Below are 15,227 nucleotides of genomic sequence, written 5' to 3'. Positions count from 1 at the left end.
GGCTGCGTGGCGGCAGGGCGGTCCCGGGTCTGAGACTCGGTCCTCGCGGTCCGCCCGGGACCCAGATCCCCGATGTATCCGAGGCTTGAAGGCGGAGGGTGGGCCTGGGTGCCCCGCATGCTGTAGAGGCGGCTTCCAGGCAGGGCAGGCAGCCGCAGCCGCCCTCTTCCCACGCTGGGCCTGTCTGCCAGATCCCGCGGAGAATCTCCCAAGAGTTCACGCACCGGCCTCCCCGCTGGCCTCATCTGGGGGAGCCACTGTGGACCCGGGAAGGACCCGCGGAGATGGGCCAGGGGTCTAGACAGCTCTACAGAGGCCCAGAAACTTTTCACTCACCCCTGCCTGAAGATCTGGGGCAAAATGATTTAGAATCCCCCCTTCCCCTATCAGGGATCCCTGCTGGCAGAGCTGGGTGACCCAGGGAGGTCTGGGGTCCTTGCTGAATCTGAGAAGAGAAAGGTCCATCCACTTCCCACTTTGGGCATGAGTCAGTCTCTCATTCATGACCTCAGTCACCCTAAGGGGAAGTGACCGGGAGGAATTCTGGCTTCCAGGGGAAAGGGAGACTTGACTGTGAGGTTGTGAGACCCCTCCCCACAAGACGACACAAAGCCTAGGGTCAGGACAGCCTCAGGCCTGTTCCTCAAGTTTCCCAGGGCCCTGCCTTGCCCACGGAGAAGGAAAAGGAGCGGGCACAGCCCTGGAGCCTGGCTAGTCTGAGTATAGAGGAGTGGAGGAGGTGACTCAGGCCCTGTTCAAGGGGGTGCCTGTCTAGGGGAGACAGGATCCTGGCCCAGCCTTGATGTCCTCGAGTCTGGAGGGCCAGAAGAGAGGACTCAGACCCTGCCCTTGGGGGGCCCCAGCCTAAGGGACAGAAGAGGAGAGAACCCAGGCCCTGCCCTTGGCGGCTCTCAGTCTGGAAGAAGCAGAGGAGATGACCTGAAACCATCTGACGGCCATCCCTTGCTCCCACACAGGCTCATCTTGTCTTTGGGGGCCTGTGTCAGAGGCACAGAGAAGCACCTTCCCGCACCCTACTGCCACCTCTTGCCGTGGGGGCTGGGCCAAGCCGGCTGGGCTTTCAGAGACTTCTCTCCAGTTCTTGGGAGGGGGTGGGCACCAGGTGGAGCATGGAATTATGGAGTCCTGTTTCTGGGGGCCAGGGTGACAGGCAGGCCCAGCTGTCCTAGGAGGCTTCCCACATCTGCCCTCACTGCCAGGTCCCTGGGGCTGAGTGAGGTGGGCCTTCAACACATCCCAGAGCCTTTCATCTCCCTCTTTCCTATTGGATTCCTGCTGTGTGTGTGTGTGTGCAAGCCTGTGTCTGCTTGTGTGTGTCATGCTGTGTGTCCACTGAGGGGGCTGGTGGGGGCACAAAGCAGGCTGGCCAGGCACCCTGGGCGTGAGGCCGCTGACAGGCTCAGTGGCGGCGGCTGACGGCTGCAGGCGGCAGGGAGCTGAGACATCTGTTGCCCACGCGGCTGCCTGCCCGCCGAGGAAAGGCCTCCACACGTCACAGCCGTCACAGCCTCGGCTACAGCAGCAGCAGCAGCAACGGCCTTGTTTGGAGCTGATTGGGGATGCAGGCCCCAGGCAGGCGGGCAGTCTGGGAGAAGGTTTGCCAGGAAGAGCCTCCCTTGTCCCCCAGAGTCACGCGGCAGCAGCTCAGGCCCTAGGAGCCAGGATGGCTGAGGTTGGGTTTGGGTGGGATCTGGGGAGATTTACAGTGCTGGGGAGGCACAGGCCACGGCTTGCCTAGCAGGTACCTCTGGGGCAGGTCTACAGGGACTGAAGATATGTGGGAGTGTCTTCACCAAGGGGGCTCAAGATCCAGCCCCTCCCTTGCTTCCAGGACTTCCCCTACCCAGGACCCAATAGGGAGGGACAGCCTCACGCAGACAGGGAGGAGGCTGTCAGCTTGGCAGGGCTGGGGGCTTGCAATCTCAGCCGATGAAGCCTAGGGGAGTCCCAAGAACATCATCTGGGGCTCCTTCCCCACAACCTATAATGATGGCTGGCCTTGGCCAAGCATCCAGGGTGTGCCAGGCCCCACCCTAATGTGTGTTGTTAACAGCTCCCTCCAGTCCCTGGAATGAGCACCACCTTATGTCCAGCCTCCGGTGGGGGCTTTACAAGCTCTGATTTTCTCAAGTAGTCCTTACAACAGCTTTTAGAAGTAAGGACTCCCTCTGGCCTTACATAGATGGAGACCCAGGCACAGAGAGGCTAATGTAATCGACCCAGAGAAGCAGAGTGGAGACAAGAGGAATCCAGGCAGTCGAGTTTGCTGTGACTGTGTGGGACAATGTGGCACCTGGTTCTGACTTGGACTCCTAGCCCACCACAACATCTAGACTGGGTGGATCAGGGGCTGGGAATGCAGCCATTACCGGTGAGGGGCTGATTCATGCCTTCACCGCCCACCTCACTTCACTGTTCTTGTCTCTGTTCCTTCTTTCTGTTTATCCTGTGCTTAGGAGCTAGAGGGATCGGCCTGAATTCCACTCTGTCCTGTGACTTCCCTGCTTAGAGCCCTCCATGGTTCCCAACCACCCAGGAGAAATGCCAGCTTCCCACCCGGGTGTACAAGACTCTGCAGGATCTGTTCCCTGCCTGTTCTCTGACTTCATCTCTTCCACTCTCCCCTCATTCATGATGCTTAGGCCATACAACCTTCCTTCTACTTTCTCTCCAGATGTGCCATTATACATGCTGGTCCTTCTGCCTGGAACACTATCTCTCCCTCGGATACCCTCTTTTCCCTCACCCCTTTTGGAAGAAAAGTACAGGTGTTAAAAGCGTAGTTTTAAATTTGGAACCGGGTGGCCTGGATTGAAATCTTGATTCAATCTTTTATCAATTAACTATCCTTCTGTACTTCTCTGGACCTCCATTTCCTGATCTAGGAAATGGGCTTGCCTTCAGGATTAATGAGATAATGCATGTAAAGGTGGCTGGGAGAGTCACAATTTCTTGGCCTCACGCCCTCTCTGACCAGAACTCCCCTAGCTCAATAGAGCTGGCAGCATCCCAGCCACCCCTGCTTTCAAGAAACTTCCTCCGCCCACAGAAGCCTGAATGCACCCCTTGTGCTGCCTGAGTCATCCTGCCGCAGTTAGCCGCCCCCTGAAGAAAGACTCCTCTCCAGTGTGGGGACTAAGGCATGGCACCCCTCCCCCAGGCTTCTCTTTCTTCCTCTGTAAAATAGGGATGAGAACAGCCTCTGCCTCACCAGGTGGTTGAGGGCTTGCTGTGAGCTAGTTATGGGTAAAGCATAGAGCCCAGGCCCTGGCACAAGGCAGGTATCCATGAAGGGGAAGAGGCGGAGGAGGGCCTTGAGGGGAGGGTGGGATGGTGCCAAGTGGGTGTCTCCCCCAGGATGACAGGCTTGCACAGGTGCCCGGGCCCTAAAAGTGAACATTCATGATTGCCTGGTTGGCTGAGAGTGTCATGCTTCAGAAGAACGTTTCCTTGAAGCAGCCTACTTCAGGGCAGGTCAGCTTGGGCAGTGCCAACACCAAGCCTCCAGCGAAGGAGCTGCCAGCACCTCAGCTTTGTCCACTCACTACTGAGACCTGGCTGAACTGAGCCTAGCTGGGCTTCCAGGAGTTCCCACCAGTAGGAGCTCCCACCCAAAAGAACGAGGTCACTGGCAGCTTTTGAACCAGCTGGGCACTGGCTGGAGAGGCTGGGTAAGAAATCTATTTCTAAAGGCTATGTTGGGGCCAAGGCAGGGTGAGGGGTGCTCCACTGCCTGGATTTCCCTGGGTTGCTTACTTAGGTATCTCTGCGAGTCTAACTCCACTTCCCATCCTAGCCTTCTTCCGTTGACCAGCATTGTAAGAGCTTCCAAGTGTGAACACTGCTTGACCCCTGAGAGGTCAGTAGTGGCACTGAGGTAGCCTGAGTTCCTGTCCTGCAGGGGAAATAGAGCTGGAATTCTGACCCCCAAGTGCAGGCTGGCAGCTGGAACTGGATGGCCCTGGACTTGCCCAGGGAGGTGATGTTCAGACCTTCCCATTTTAATTACAATGAAGTATTAACATGAACAATGTAGGGGGAAAGGTGGTTATGGGAGCACACAGGGTAGTGAGATCCCAGAGAGGCTCCCAGAGGAAGTGGCGTCTATGGTGAGATCTGAAGGATGAGGATGTGGGAGTCAAAGGAATGTTCCAGGTAGAGGGAACAGCTTTTGCAGAAGTGTGGAGGTGAGTGACATATGGTGCCTCTGAACACCCCATAGACATTCACATGGTCTGGACAGAGTGTGGGTGTGGAGGTGGGGATGAGAGTTGAGATCAAGCAAGTAGGAAGGCAAGATCACTAAGGGTTTGAATGTTAGGCCAAGGGGTTGGTCTGCCTGGGTGGGGCCTTGTCTGTGTAGGGTATCTGTGACACGTCCATGCTCTGTATGTATCTGTGAGCACATATGTCTCCATGTGTCTCTGTGGCCCCTGCATGTCCCTGGGCACACATGCAGGCTGCAAGAAAAACATCCACTTGTCCCAGCCCAGAGGAAGCCCTTCTCGTATATCCTCATGCCCTGCCAAGCCTCCAGGTGCTGGAGTTGGAGGTGTTTCCAGCAAGGCTTCAGCCAGGCTACATGGGGACCTCAACCAGCCTCTCGGCTTGCCCATCCACAGGCCATGCTGGTAGCAGGCCACACTGGCTAGGTTCTGAGGTTGGAGGAGGCCTAGAGTAGAGCTTGCAGCAAGGCCACATCATGACTGTGCCCAGCCATCTGGCTTGTCTACCCGCAGGTCCATGCTGGCAGCAAGGCTGCATTAGCTGCCCTGTGTCCAGGAGACCTGATCCAGGCCATCAATGGTGAGAGCACAGAGCTCATGACACACCTGGAGGCACAGAACCGCATCAAGGGCTGCCACGATCACCTCACACTGTCTGTGAGCAGGTATGCACAGGTGGGCTGGGCTGGGAGGATGGCGGGACGAGGTGGGCAGTTATGGGCAGCCAGCATCTTGGGTGAGCGCAGCTTCACACAGCTCAGCTCCTGGGCACCCCATCCAGGAAGAGTCCCAAGGAGTAATACTTTCATGGGGGCCTGGCAGACACTGTTTAGAGCTGTAGCTTAAGAAGGGAAGAAATTCCCTTTTAACTTAGACTAGAAGTGTGTTGGGGCACTTACGGCAAGTGTTGCAGGCAACTGAAATAGGACCTTGAATAGTCTCTGGGACATTTGTTTCAGTCCTTTCCCCTCCCCTGAGTGACCAGTGTGATGACTGTTTCAAAATAGTTTCTTGTGCAACACCTCATTTAACCCTCATTCACCAACTTAAAAAAGGTAAAACTTAGTGTAGTCCCCACTTCACAGATGAGACAAGTGAGGCTCAGAAAGGTTAGAAGGTGCTTAAAATCACATAGAGAGGGAGTGGGGTAGCAAAATTTGACCTCAGGGCTCTCTCCTAAGACTACAGACCCTTTACTTGGCTGCTGACCACTCCTACCAGCCCCACAGCTGCCCTGCCACAGCCGTCCCCACGGTGGCCCACACTCTGCCCTGGTTAAATACGGATTTGGGAAAAGTTCGTGCTATGGACTGTGTAATGCTGTGCAGCCGATCAAGAAGGGAGGACAGGGGGTTGCCAAGCCCCATCTGCGCCCCATAAATGGTCCTGGGATGGAAGGTCCACTGGGGGTGGGGGTAGGGGGACCCAGCCTTGCTCAGGTCCTGGGTCTTTACTCTGAAAAGCAGTTGGACTAAGCCTGGCTGAGTGGGGTCTCCCCACTCCCCTGCCCACCTCGATCCACAGAAGTCAGGCATAACTTATCAGCTCTGCCATGTTCACTGCTGATGGGGACTTCCATGACCACCTGTGGAAGTGTGTGGGCAAAGCCTCCCCAAACCACAACACAGCTAACCATGCCTCTGAGCTGGCAGAGTGGGAGGTGAGCCATTGGCTTGGAGCCATTAAACATAGTGGAAAGGCCTGTGAGGTCGCCCCTGTTTGTGCTTGGCCCATGGCCAGATCGGGGTTGGGGTCAGGGCCCCTGGCTGTGCCCGCGGCACTGAGTGGGCCCAGCTGCAAGTCCAGGACCTTGTATGCTCTACCTGGCACATGGTGAGGATGCTCCATCTTTGGAGTTCAGCAAAGCTGGTCCTCATCCAGCCTCTGGAGCCTTAGGTGCCCAGATGACCTCTATGAGCCCGGGTTTCCTTTCTCATAAATGGATCACATTCATCACCCTCCTCCAGACTGAGATACAGGCTGGATGGGGGAAATGTCAGCACTGCTCTGCCCATGAGTGGCCTCTGAAGCCTCCCCGGCTTGGCTGGGATCCTGGCCTCTGACTCACCTCCAGCCTTGTCTCTGTGTGACTGAACAAGGGCAGCCCTAGTGGTAGTGGAGTAGTGGGGAGGAGTGCCTCAGAGGGGGCCTGAGTCAGGAGCTTCCCAGAGTGTATGATGTCAGGGGAGGGTGGTGGGGTGGAGGTCCCCCTCCTTCTTTCCTTCCTTCCTTCCCCGGTCCTTTGTTCCAAACCAGGCATGGATGGAGCCAGAGGTCCACTGACCTGTTCCACTCTGGGCATTTCAGCCCCAAAATGTCACTGGCCATGGAGCAGATGAGAGCACATTCTCTACTATTACAGAGCTGGGTTGAGAATTAGGCTGTGCTGACACATAAAGTTACCCATAAAAGAGAGAGAGGGAGAGAGAACTCTGCTGTGCTCCAGCAAGTGATTTAATGTCTCGAGCCCATAACTTCCTCAACCAAAAATAGGGACCATCTTGTGATCTGGACACTGAGTGATGATGATGTACCAGGCCTGCTCAGTCAGAGTGAAAACCTGAGTCCTGCCCTGCAGCCCCCATCTCCAACCTGCACGCATGCAAACTGTGGGGGAATCAAGACATGAGGGCCACCTTGACCCTCTGAGCCAGCATTTCTTCTACTGGACACTTTCCCACCTGCAAGCTTTCTGACTCTGCTCCCTATCTTGCCTGCTATGCCAGGACCTATGCCTGGGCCCAAAAGACACTCCCCCGCCCCCGCGACACACACCCACACAGCAAGGGCTCTGCACAGAATCAGCCTGTTGAGTTGGCTGGAATGAGCTACTCAGTGCTCTCACTCCCACGGTGACCAGCTTCCCTACCTGCCCTCTTGTGTACAGCGAGCTCTAATCCCCCCACAGACTTCCCCATAGAATGAAAAGTGTATCAAAGGCCCAGCTTCCCCAATGGGCTTGTTTTGTTTTGAGCCCAAAGCCAGGTATCCAACAATCCAAGCAAAATCACACTTCCTGGGCATGTTCTATAGGTCCAGGACCTTCCTGACGTCAACTTCAACACTGAGGCCACTGATGGAGTCCCTGTTGTCCATCACATGTGGCCCAAGGTACCTTTGCACAGCCTACTCTTTGCCTGTCATTTTGTTTAAAGAGCCCAGACTGTGATGGGGGTTGACGCACGATTAAGCCTTTCATTCTGATCTGATGCATTGGGCCACATTAATGGCTCTGGGTACTTTGTGCCCTTTGACCCTTAGATGTCAGGCTTTTACTGTTCTTCTGGGCAGAGCTTCAGGGAAGTTTAAGGCCAAATAGCCACACAAGATGTCCCAGCTTTATCCAAGAGAAGCTCTGAGTAGGCAGAGGCCACAGTTAAAGCTGTGAGTTAGGGTAGCCACTTGGGAGCCTGCTTGAGGGGGCTAGAGACAGGGACTATGGGGCTGGTGTTGCCCTGGAGTAGCAGAGCTCTAATACGGAAGGCCTGGAGTAGAGAGGTAGCCTCCAAGGGACTAAGGAATGGGCAGAGGCAAGGAAGTGCAGAGTGAGTGTGGACCATAGGTGTAGACAGATTATTAAAACCCTCAACTGAAGGGGCAGAAGTAGCAGGGGTAAGCTACTATGTCAGTAGTGAGACCTCGAGAAGTCTCAGGAGGCTTCGTTGGGTGAGTTGGAGGACATTATTCCCCTTTGGTCTAACCAGCCTCACTTCACACGCACCCACCAGTCCAGGGTCCATGCCCCTTCCTGGCCTGCCTTCTCACAGGGCTACTGAGTGATAGGGCTGGGCCCTAGGCATGTAGCCTCTTGGCCTGCCTGCCCTGCCTATGGCAGGTTTACGATGTTTTTCTCCCTCCTGAGTGGTGTTTGGCTTTTGGTTTCTATGGCGAAGCAGGAATTTCCTAATGGCCTGTTTCCCATCTGGGCTGGGCAGACTCAGTGATGACTCTGCCGGCGGCAGCAGCAGGAGGAAAGACACACCCCTCGGAGCCTCCATTCCACCTACCCCGGAGCTGATGGACGCCTGACCCCACACCCCCGCAGAGGCATCTACGGATGCCCAGAGGATGAGTGGATAGGCTTCTAGCTGGTCAATGTGTGAGGCCTGACTTGCAGTGCTGTAAGCTGGGCCTCTTTGAACTGAGCTTCTGTAGGCCACGAAGAGGGTAGAAGATTAGGGAAGCCACAGGGCTTGTCCTGCAACCTCTCCAGGAACAGACCAGAGAGGGACTGGGCAGCTGATGGGGACAGAAGCATATAGCCCTGCCCCAGGAGGATGGCAGCTAGAGTTGTGGCTCATTGCCACAACAGTCACCATTGTGGTACAGGGGAAAGCACTGGAGTAGTGTCCTTCTACCTGCAGGGCACAGCCCAGAGCCCAGCCCCTCTTGATCCTGGCTCCCAGGCATGGTGGCCTTGGTAGGAGACATATCTGACCATCACAATTTCTGCCACAGGCCTGAGGGCAGGAGCTGGCCCAGTGCCCCTGATGACAGCAAGGCTCAAGCACACAGGACCCACATCGACCCTGAGATCCAGGTATGTACAGACACTGCCTGGCCTGGCCTGGCTCAGAGTGAGCCCAAGGCAGAGGGGCCAGCATGCAGGTTCACCTGCACTGAGTGTCCTCACTGGGGCTCTCAGATACCCAAGACAAAGACTGAAGCAGAAATTTTCTCTGGACCATGCCCATACCCCATCCCATGTTCCTCAGATGATGAGCACCTGCGTGGCTCTGTCTCTGCTCCAGGCAATCCTGGATTCTGGACCAAGGTGCCTATGATGTCCAGGAGCTGGGCTAGGCCTTGGTTTGCGGCTACCACACAGCCAGCTGGAGTTCACTGTGGTGCCCAGTAATGCCAGACCATTAAGAAGTCACTGTGCTTGTAGCAGGGGAGGTTGGTGGCAGTCTCAGGCTGTGGAGTGACCTCAGGCTATGGGACACTCCTCTGGGTGCCCTATCCAAGCCTGAAGTTCTCTCCTGGTCATCCTGTGGTGCTTCTAGCAGAACTCAGGCTGCAGGCCTGTTTGCCCAGTCACCTTTCTGTATGTGATAAGAGTCATATCTCTGGTCCTGTCCTCAAGAATAGTGAGGGGATCAGGCTGTTCTAGGGCCTTGTTTTACCATGGCATGAGGAGTAGCCAAGTGGGGATGGCTGAGGTATCCAGAGCCATCACTGGGCCACAGAGTTTGGGCAAGGAGACTGGGATGGTCTGTGATGGAGCCAGAACCATGGGACCCAGCATGTGGGACCATTGCCTCCTGAGCCTGCCTTTGTCCACCCTCTCAACATGGAAGAAAAGGGGCCAAGGCAAGGAGAGGCTTCACTGAACCAGAGGGAAGGATGTGCCTCAGCTTCTCCCTCACCATCTACCCCAATCCCATCTTGCTCTATTCCCTACTCTGCCTGGCTGGCATCTCTGAAGCCAGATGCTTACCACCTTCCAGACAGTGCCCATTCTGGCAGGGGAAAGGGACTTAGAAGTTCTGGGCTAGGGGAAGCCAGGGGCCAAAGGAGCCCAGAGTAGTCACATGACTCAGACAAGGAGTCAAAGAGGGCTTCCTGGAGGAAGGGGTATTGAAGCCAAGACCTGAAGGCCTAGGAATGGTAAGGCAGGCAAAGGGGTATAGGGAGAGGAAGTGTGGCCCAGAGGTGAGGTGTTGCACCACAGGTTCAGAGAAAAGAAAGGTCCAGGGGAAGGGAGGGCAAGGTGGGAGGAGTGAGAGGACAGAGGTGAGAGATAAAGTGGTGGGGCAGGACCACAGAAAGGTTCTTGGGCTTCTCTATCCTGGACCTCAGCTGTTCTTACAGGGATCCACGGCCACATCTGTGTCTCAGAAGCTTGCTCTGGTGGCCCTATGGACCCCAGGCCTTAGGGGCAGGGGTACATGTTGGCATAGACAAATAAGCCAGGCTTGCCATGGGCCAGGCAGAGGGGAGCAGCATAGTGCAGGCCCCAAGCTCATGCATGAGGCCCAGCCTCCCTCCGAGGCAGCAGTGCCAGGATGGATATGACGGGGTGGGGAGGGGGTTCAGTCTTCCAGGAGAGGCTCAGGGCCGGTGGGCCTGGGAGGCTGGCGACTGTAGAGCAGCTCCCCCTGCCCCCACACTTATTCTCATTGACTCCCTTGAAGACCAGGCTGCCAGTGGCTCACACTGGAGAAGGAGGGAGTTTCCATAAGCACCAGGGCAGCCCCTCAGCTGCTGCCCCACTTTTGTACTTAAAAGGTCATGGACTCCATGGGTGGTGACAAAAACACTCCCACCCTGCCCCTGCAGGGCTGAGTCCTTGCTAACACAGACACAGGGCCCATTGTCCCCATGCTGCTCCCACCCTCTGCCTGAGTGGGGGTGTTGGGGAGGGGGTGGAGCTAGCTGGAGCCATTGAGGAGGAGAAGGAAACCACAGTTGGCCCTAGGACCAGCACAAGGTGCCCTGGCACACATCCCCGAGTGGGATGGGACAGGGCCAGCTGGAACTTCAGGCCCACTTTCCCTATGGGGTTATAGGAGAACCTCCTTCTCTCAGGCCTCTTGTGGGAACACAGGAGGTACTTGGCCTAGCCCCGGGTGGAGGAAGGATGGTAATAAGTCAGGGTTTTCTGGAGGGAATGGCAATTATGCTGAGAACCAGGTGATAGGGAGAAGCAAGTCAGGTGGAGCAGGCAGTCCTTGCACACTCAGCCTGTCCTCCCCAGGCCAGCAGAGAGCTAGAACTGAGCCTCTAGGAGGTGGCACCTGCTCATCTGGACTCAGCGCCTGCCTCCAAGTTGAGTGTCCTAAAGCAGGTAGTTACCCCCATCCTGCTGAAAAATCCACTGAGGCTTCAACAACCAAGTGGGCAGCAGGCTGGTTCTCAGAGCAGAGGAGCATACGGTACGAGGTGCACCACCCACAGAGGGGGAAAATCCAGGACTGGGGGCCCAGGAATTCCCCTGACAGCCATTCATCCAATGAGTATGTGCTTTGTGCCAGGCACTGTGCAATTGTCTTATTTCATCTCCACAAGGAACCTGATGTGGAAAACATCACATTCCCCAGCTCATAGATAAGGAAACAGGTTCAGAGAGGTGAAGTGACTTGCCCAGTTAGGGGATAACCCTGGGACTCAAAATAAGACTGAGGTAGCCATGTGTGTCCTAACCACAGAGTTCAGGCCTAGAGAGGCAACTGCATGGGTGGCCGTGGGAGGGACAATGGCTCTGTTGCCCTGCAGTGGACCCCTCCACCCTGCTGGGTAGGGGTGAGTGAGGGCCTCCTTCCTCCCAGTCCCAGTCCCTCCAACTCCTCCCTCCCACCAAAACCTCCGCCCAGAGGCCCAGCCCCACCCCCACTGGCCACAGCCCATCTGGTCCCCATTAGAGGCCAGCCCTGCCTGCGTGCCTGCCCGACAGACACATGTGTGAGAGCGCTCAGGTTTCTCAGGGGTTTTTGTTGGGCCTGATGTGAATAAGGGTTTTCCTGTTGCTGCTGCATTGATGGGGGCCACCTGGGCAGTAAGACCCTCCTGTTTGTCTGTTGGGGTGGGGGAAATGGAGGAGGGCCCACCCAACTGCTGGTCTGCTGGTTCCCCAGGTTCCCACCATGCAAAAAGTAGGGGACAGTCAGGGCAGAACCCCGCAGGCTCAACTATGCGTCAGAGCTGCCTAAGTCCAAACCAGGGCTCTTCCCACTACGATAGGCATGTTTTCCTGTCCACACTGCGCTCTGTGTCCACACTGTAGAGCAGAGGAGGTTTACATGTCACTCCCAGGCTGAGGCTGAGACCTACCCCATGGCCTGGACTCAGAAGTCATCCTAAAATCATGCTGCTCTGGCTGCTAGCCCAGTCTCAGCCATGGAGGCCACCATGGCCATTCCCAGGGTGACCAGTGCTGACTCCAAGTCTCTGTAACCATGTGCGTGTGGTTAGTTTTATGTAGGAAGATTGGCAGGTGCATATGTGTTGTCCTTATGCATGTGTGTGTGTCTTTAAAACATACTTGCGAGAGTCTGCATGCCCCTGTTTACATTGCTGTGGGTGTGCTTGTGTGCACTTGCAAGCTGGGAACAGCACAGCTCTGGACTCTGCAGGGACAAAGATCCCCAGTCCCCACTCAGACCCACACACACAGAGATACTGCCCTCTCCTCATGGCTGAGGGGGCAGGTTCAGGACACCCCCCAAAATGTTTCAGCCATGGGCACCAGGCTGGCTGTGGGGTAGTAGGGCAGAGAGCCTTGAGCCCTAGCCTGGTCTCTGCCCTTCATCTGCTGTGCCTGCAGAAGGCTACTCATTGTGGCCTGGAAAGCAGGAAATAGGGGACAGGTGTAGGCCCAGAAGGGGCTGACCTGACAATGGCACTCTTGAGCCTCAGCCTGCCCAAAGGGCCTTGGACACATGACAGTCAAGGACCCTTCCTGGCTGTAGGACAAGAGTTACCTTTTTTAGTTCCCAGCCGTGGGCTCACCCAGTACCCGCCACAGTTCAGGCAGGTGAGAAGGCTTGGCACCAGGGCCACTTCTGCCAGGAGGCCATATACCCTGCTGTAGCCACACTGACCTTAGGCTTCTTGGGATAGGCCTGCCCCAGTACTATCCCTTCATGAGTGGTGGTGGGCAGAACCACTGCAGGGCTCAGAAGCTCAGGCTGAGTCTCAGCTGCTCAGGTTTTTGTGTCTGACTTTCCAAGGACATTTCTCATTTCTGCAGGGGCAGAACCAGTCCCCAGGCCCAGTCCTACCCTAGAAATCCCTTCCCTGACTGAGCACCACGGGCCAGAGGTGCCAGAGCAGAGGTAGCCAGCTGGCATCCACCACCTGGCACAGCACAGCAAGGTGGAGGTGGGGTGAACAAGGAATGGCCAGAGGCCAGAGGGTCTCCCAGTGCCTTAGGCCTCTCTCTCATAGGACGGCAGTCCAATAACCAGCAGGCGGCCCTCAGGCACCGGGACTGGGCCAGAAGATGGCAGACCAAGCCTGGGATCTCCATATGGACAACCCCCTCGCTTTCCAGTCCCTCACAATGGCAGCAGCGAGGCCACCCTGCCAGCCCAGATGAGCACCCTGCATGTGTCTCCACCCCCCAGGTAGCACAGAGATGCCTTCGGTGCCATGCCCAGAGCCCATCTTAACCCTTGATCCCTCAAATCTCACCCAGTCCCATCCTGACCCCTGACACTTGATCCTTGGGTCTCAGCTGGTTGCATTCTGACTCATAAGCCTCACCAGACCTGAGTCCACAGAGTGAAGGCTGGAACTGCATCCCTTCCTCCTCTACTTCTTTCTCCCTCCCAGTGCTGACCCAGCCAGAGGCCTCCCATGGAGCCGGGACTGCAGAGTCGACCTGGGCTCCGAGGTGTACAGGATGCTGCGGGAGCCGGCCGAGTCCGTGGCTGCGGAGCCCAAGCAGTCAGGCTCCTTCCGCTACTTGCAGGGCATGCTAGAGGCCGGCGAGGGTGGTAAGACGCCTGCCACCTGTCCCCACTTGCCTTCCCACTCCCTGCGGTGCCCAGGTTGCCCCCTAGCGACCCCACATCCCTCCTCCCAGTCACTTGCCCTCCTCGGTCTCTGCGGCCCGGTCCCACACCCTTGCTACACCCTTGCTACGCCCTCCTTTCGTGATTCCCACTCCACCCCCTGTCGCTGCCCCTCACCCCACGCCCGCCAAACCCATTCCCCAGTCTCGGTGCCGATGGCCCATCCGGCGCCCAACCAAACACCCCGCAGAAATGGAGTTCTGACCTCCTTACCCCGTTCATACCACCTACGCTCCGGGTTTCAGGGGAGCGGCCCGGGCCTGGCGGACCCCGGAACCTCAAGCCCACGGCCAGCAAGCTGGGCTCTCCGTTGAGCGGCCTGCAGGGGCTGCCCGAGTGCACGCGCTGCGGCCACGGCATTGTGTGAGTACCCGCCCCCGCTGCCCTTCCCAGACCCCAGCCCTCCAGGGCCCTGGATGCGGGCGCAGTCGCGAACCCGTCAGTCACTCGACGCTGTCTTCCCCGCATCAGGGGCACCATCGTCAAGGCGCGGGACAAGCTCTACCATCCCGAGTGCTTCATGTGCAGCGACTGCGGCCTGAACCTCAAGCAGCGTGGTTACTTCTTTCTGGATGAGCGACTTTACTGTGAGAGCCACGCCAAGGCACGCGTGAAGCCGCCCGAGGGCTACGACGTGGTGGCGGTGTACCCCAACGCCAAGGTGGAACTCGTCTGAGCTGGGCCCCTGCTCCCGCCCCTGCTTCTTAAGGTCCCTACTCGGCCGGTGTAAATATGTTTCGCCCTGTCCCTCTAATAAAGTTCCTCTGCTCCACCTTGAACCTGTCACCTGGCCTGCCACCCTGCTGCGTAGGCCATGCATGGCTCCCGAGTGCAGTAGCATATGCTCAGATGCCAGGAATGTCCTAGGCTCTGGGTGCAGTGGTGAGCAGGATGGGTACTATGCTGCCCTGAAGGGGGCCACAGCCTGGATGGAAGGCAGACCTGAATCACAACGGGGCAGCTCTAGTAATACGAACGTGAGGTCTAGGATGCTGCGTGCGGCGCGACGACAGGAGGTATGACCTGGGTGGGGTCAGGGAAGGTGTTAGCTGAGAACTAAGAGATGAGGGAGGCACGAACTCTACACGGGTGAGGGGGGGAACTGTGTGTGCAAAGGTGAGCGGGGGGTGAGAAAGGCCCCTGTGGCCATCATCGACACTAGCGGGGTGGGGGTGGGGGTGCTGGCAGCCTCTGGAGCGATCGCTCCCCTGGAGAGCGTGATTGAGCGTGGAGATCACCTGTGCCGCCGCGGGCGGTCTGCACTTCCTGGCATTCTCTCTTCCAGGTTTCTTTCACCCAGGAGCACTTTATTCTACCCGGAGACCCCCTTTTCTTCCCCTTCCTCTCTCTCCCACCAGGGGGCGCGCTTAAATTTCCAGACGGAGACCAGAAGGAAGGTTTAGAAAGAAAAGAATACTTGCCCAGGGCAGCTTTGCCCTCCAAGAGGCTCCCTCCTGTCTCT

At 57.0% G+C, this 15,227-nt stretch overlaps 2 protein-coding genes across 2 annotated transcripts in view; one reads left to right on the top strand and one right to left on the bottom strand.

Annotated features, from left to right (window-relative positions):
* PDLIM4 (PDZ and LIM domain 4) overlaps positions 1-14,544 on the top strand; it is a 15,194-nt gene extending 650 nt beyond the window's left edge. Inside the window, exons 2-10 of the mRNA XM_011969294.1 lie at positions 978-1,052; positions 1,447-1,616; positions 3,595-3,692; positions 4,761-4,912; positions 8,706-8,787; positions 13,137-13,315; positions 13,524-13,687; positions 14,011-14,128; positions 14,237-14,544. Coding sequence (XP_011824684.1) covers positions 978-1,052; positions 1,447-1,616; positions 3,595-3,692; positions 4,761-4,912; positions 8,706-8,787; positions 13,137-13,315; positions 13,524-13,687; positions 14,011-14,128; positions 14,237-14,441 — 1,243 coding nt within the window. The 3' untranslated portion in view covers positions 14,442-14,544. The remainder of the gene's footprint in view (positions 1-977; positions 1,053-1,446; positions 1,617-3,594; positions 3,693-4,760; positions 4,913-8,705; positions 8,788-13,136; positions 13,316-13,523; positions 13,688-14,010; positions 14,129-14,236) is intronic.
* The window catches only part of P4HA2 (prolyl 4-hydroxylase, alpha polypeptide II), a 102,475-nt gene that overhangs the window by 65,252 nt on the left and 21,996 nt on the right, over positions 1-15,227 (bottom strand). The gene's annotated exons all lie outside the window — the stretch shown is intronic.

Source organism: Mandrillus leucophaeus, unplaced genomic scaffold, assembly GCF_000951045.1.
Source record: "Mandrillus leucophaeus isolate KB7577 unplaced genomic scaffold, Mleu.le_1.0 Scaffold88, whole genome shotgun sequence".
Classification (NCBI taxonomy): domain Eukaryota; kingdom Metazoa; phylum Chordata; class Mammalia; order Primates; family Cercopithecidae; genus Mandrillus; species Mandrillus leucophaeus.
Note: the sequence above shows the minus strand (reverse complement) of the source record. Positions and strands in the feature narration are given on the sequence as shown.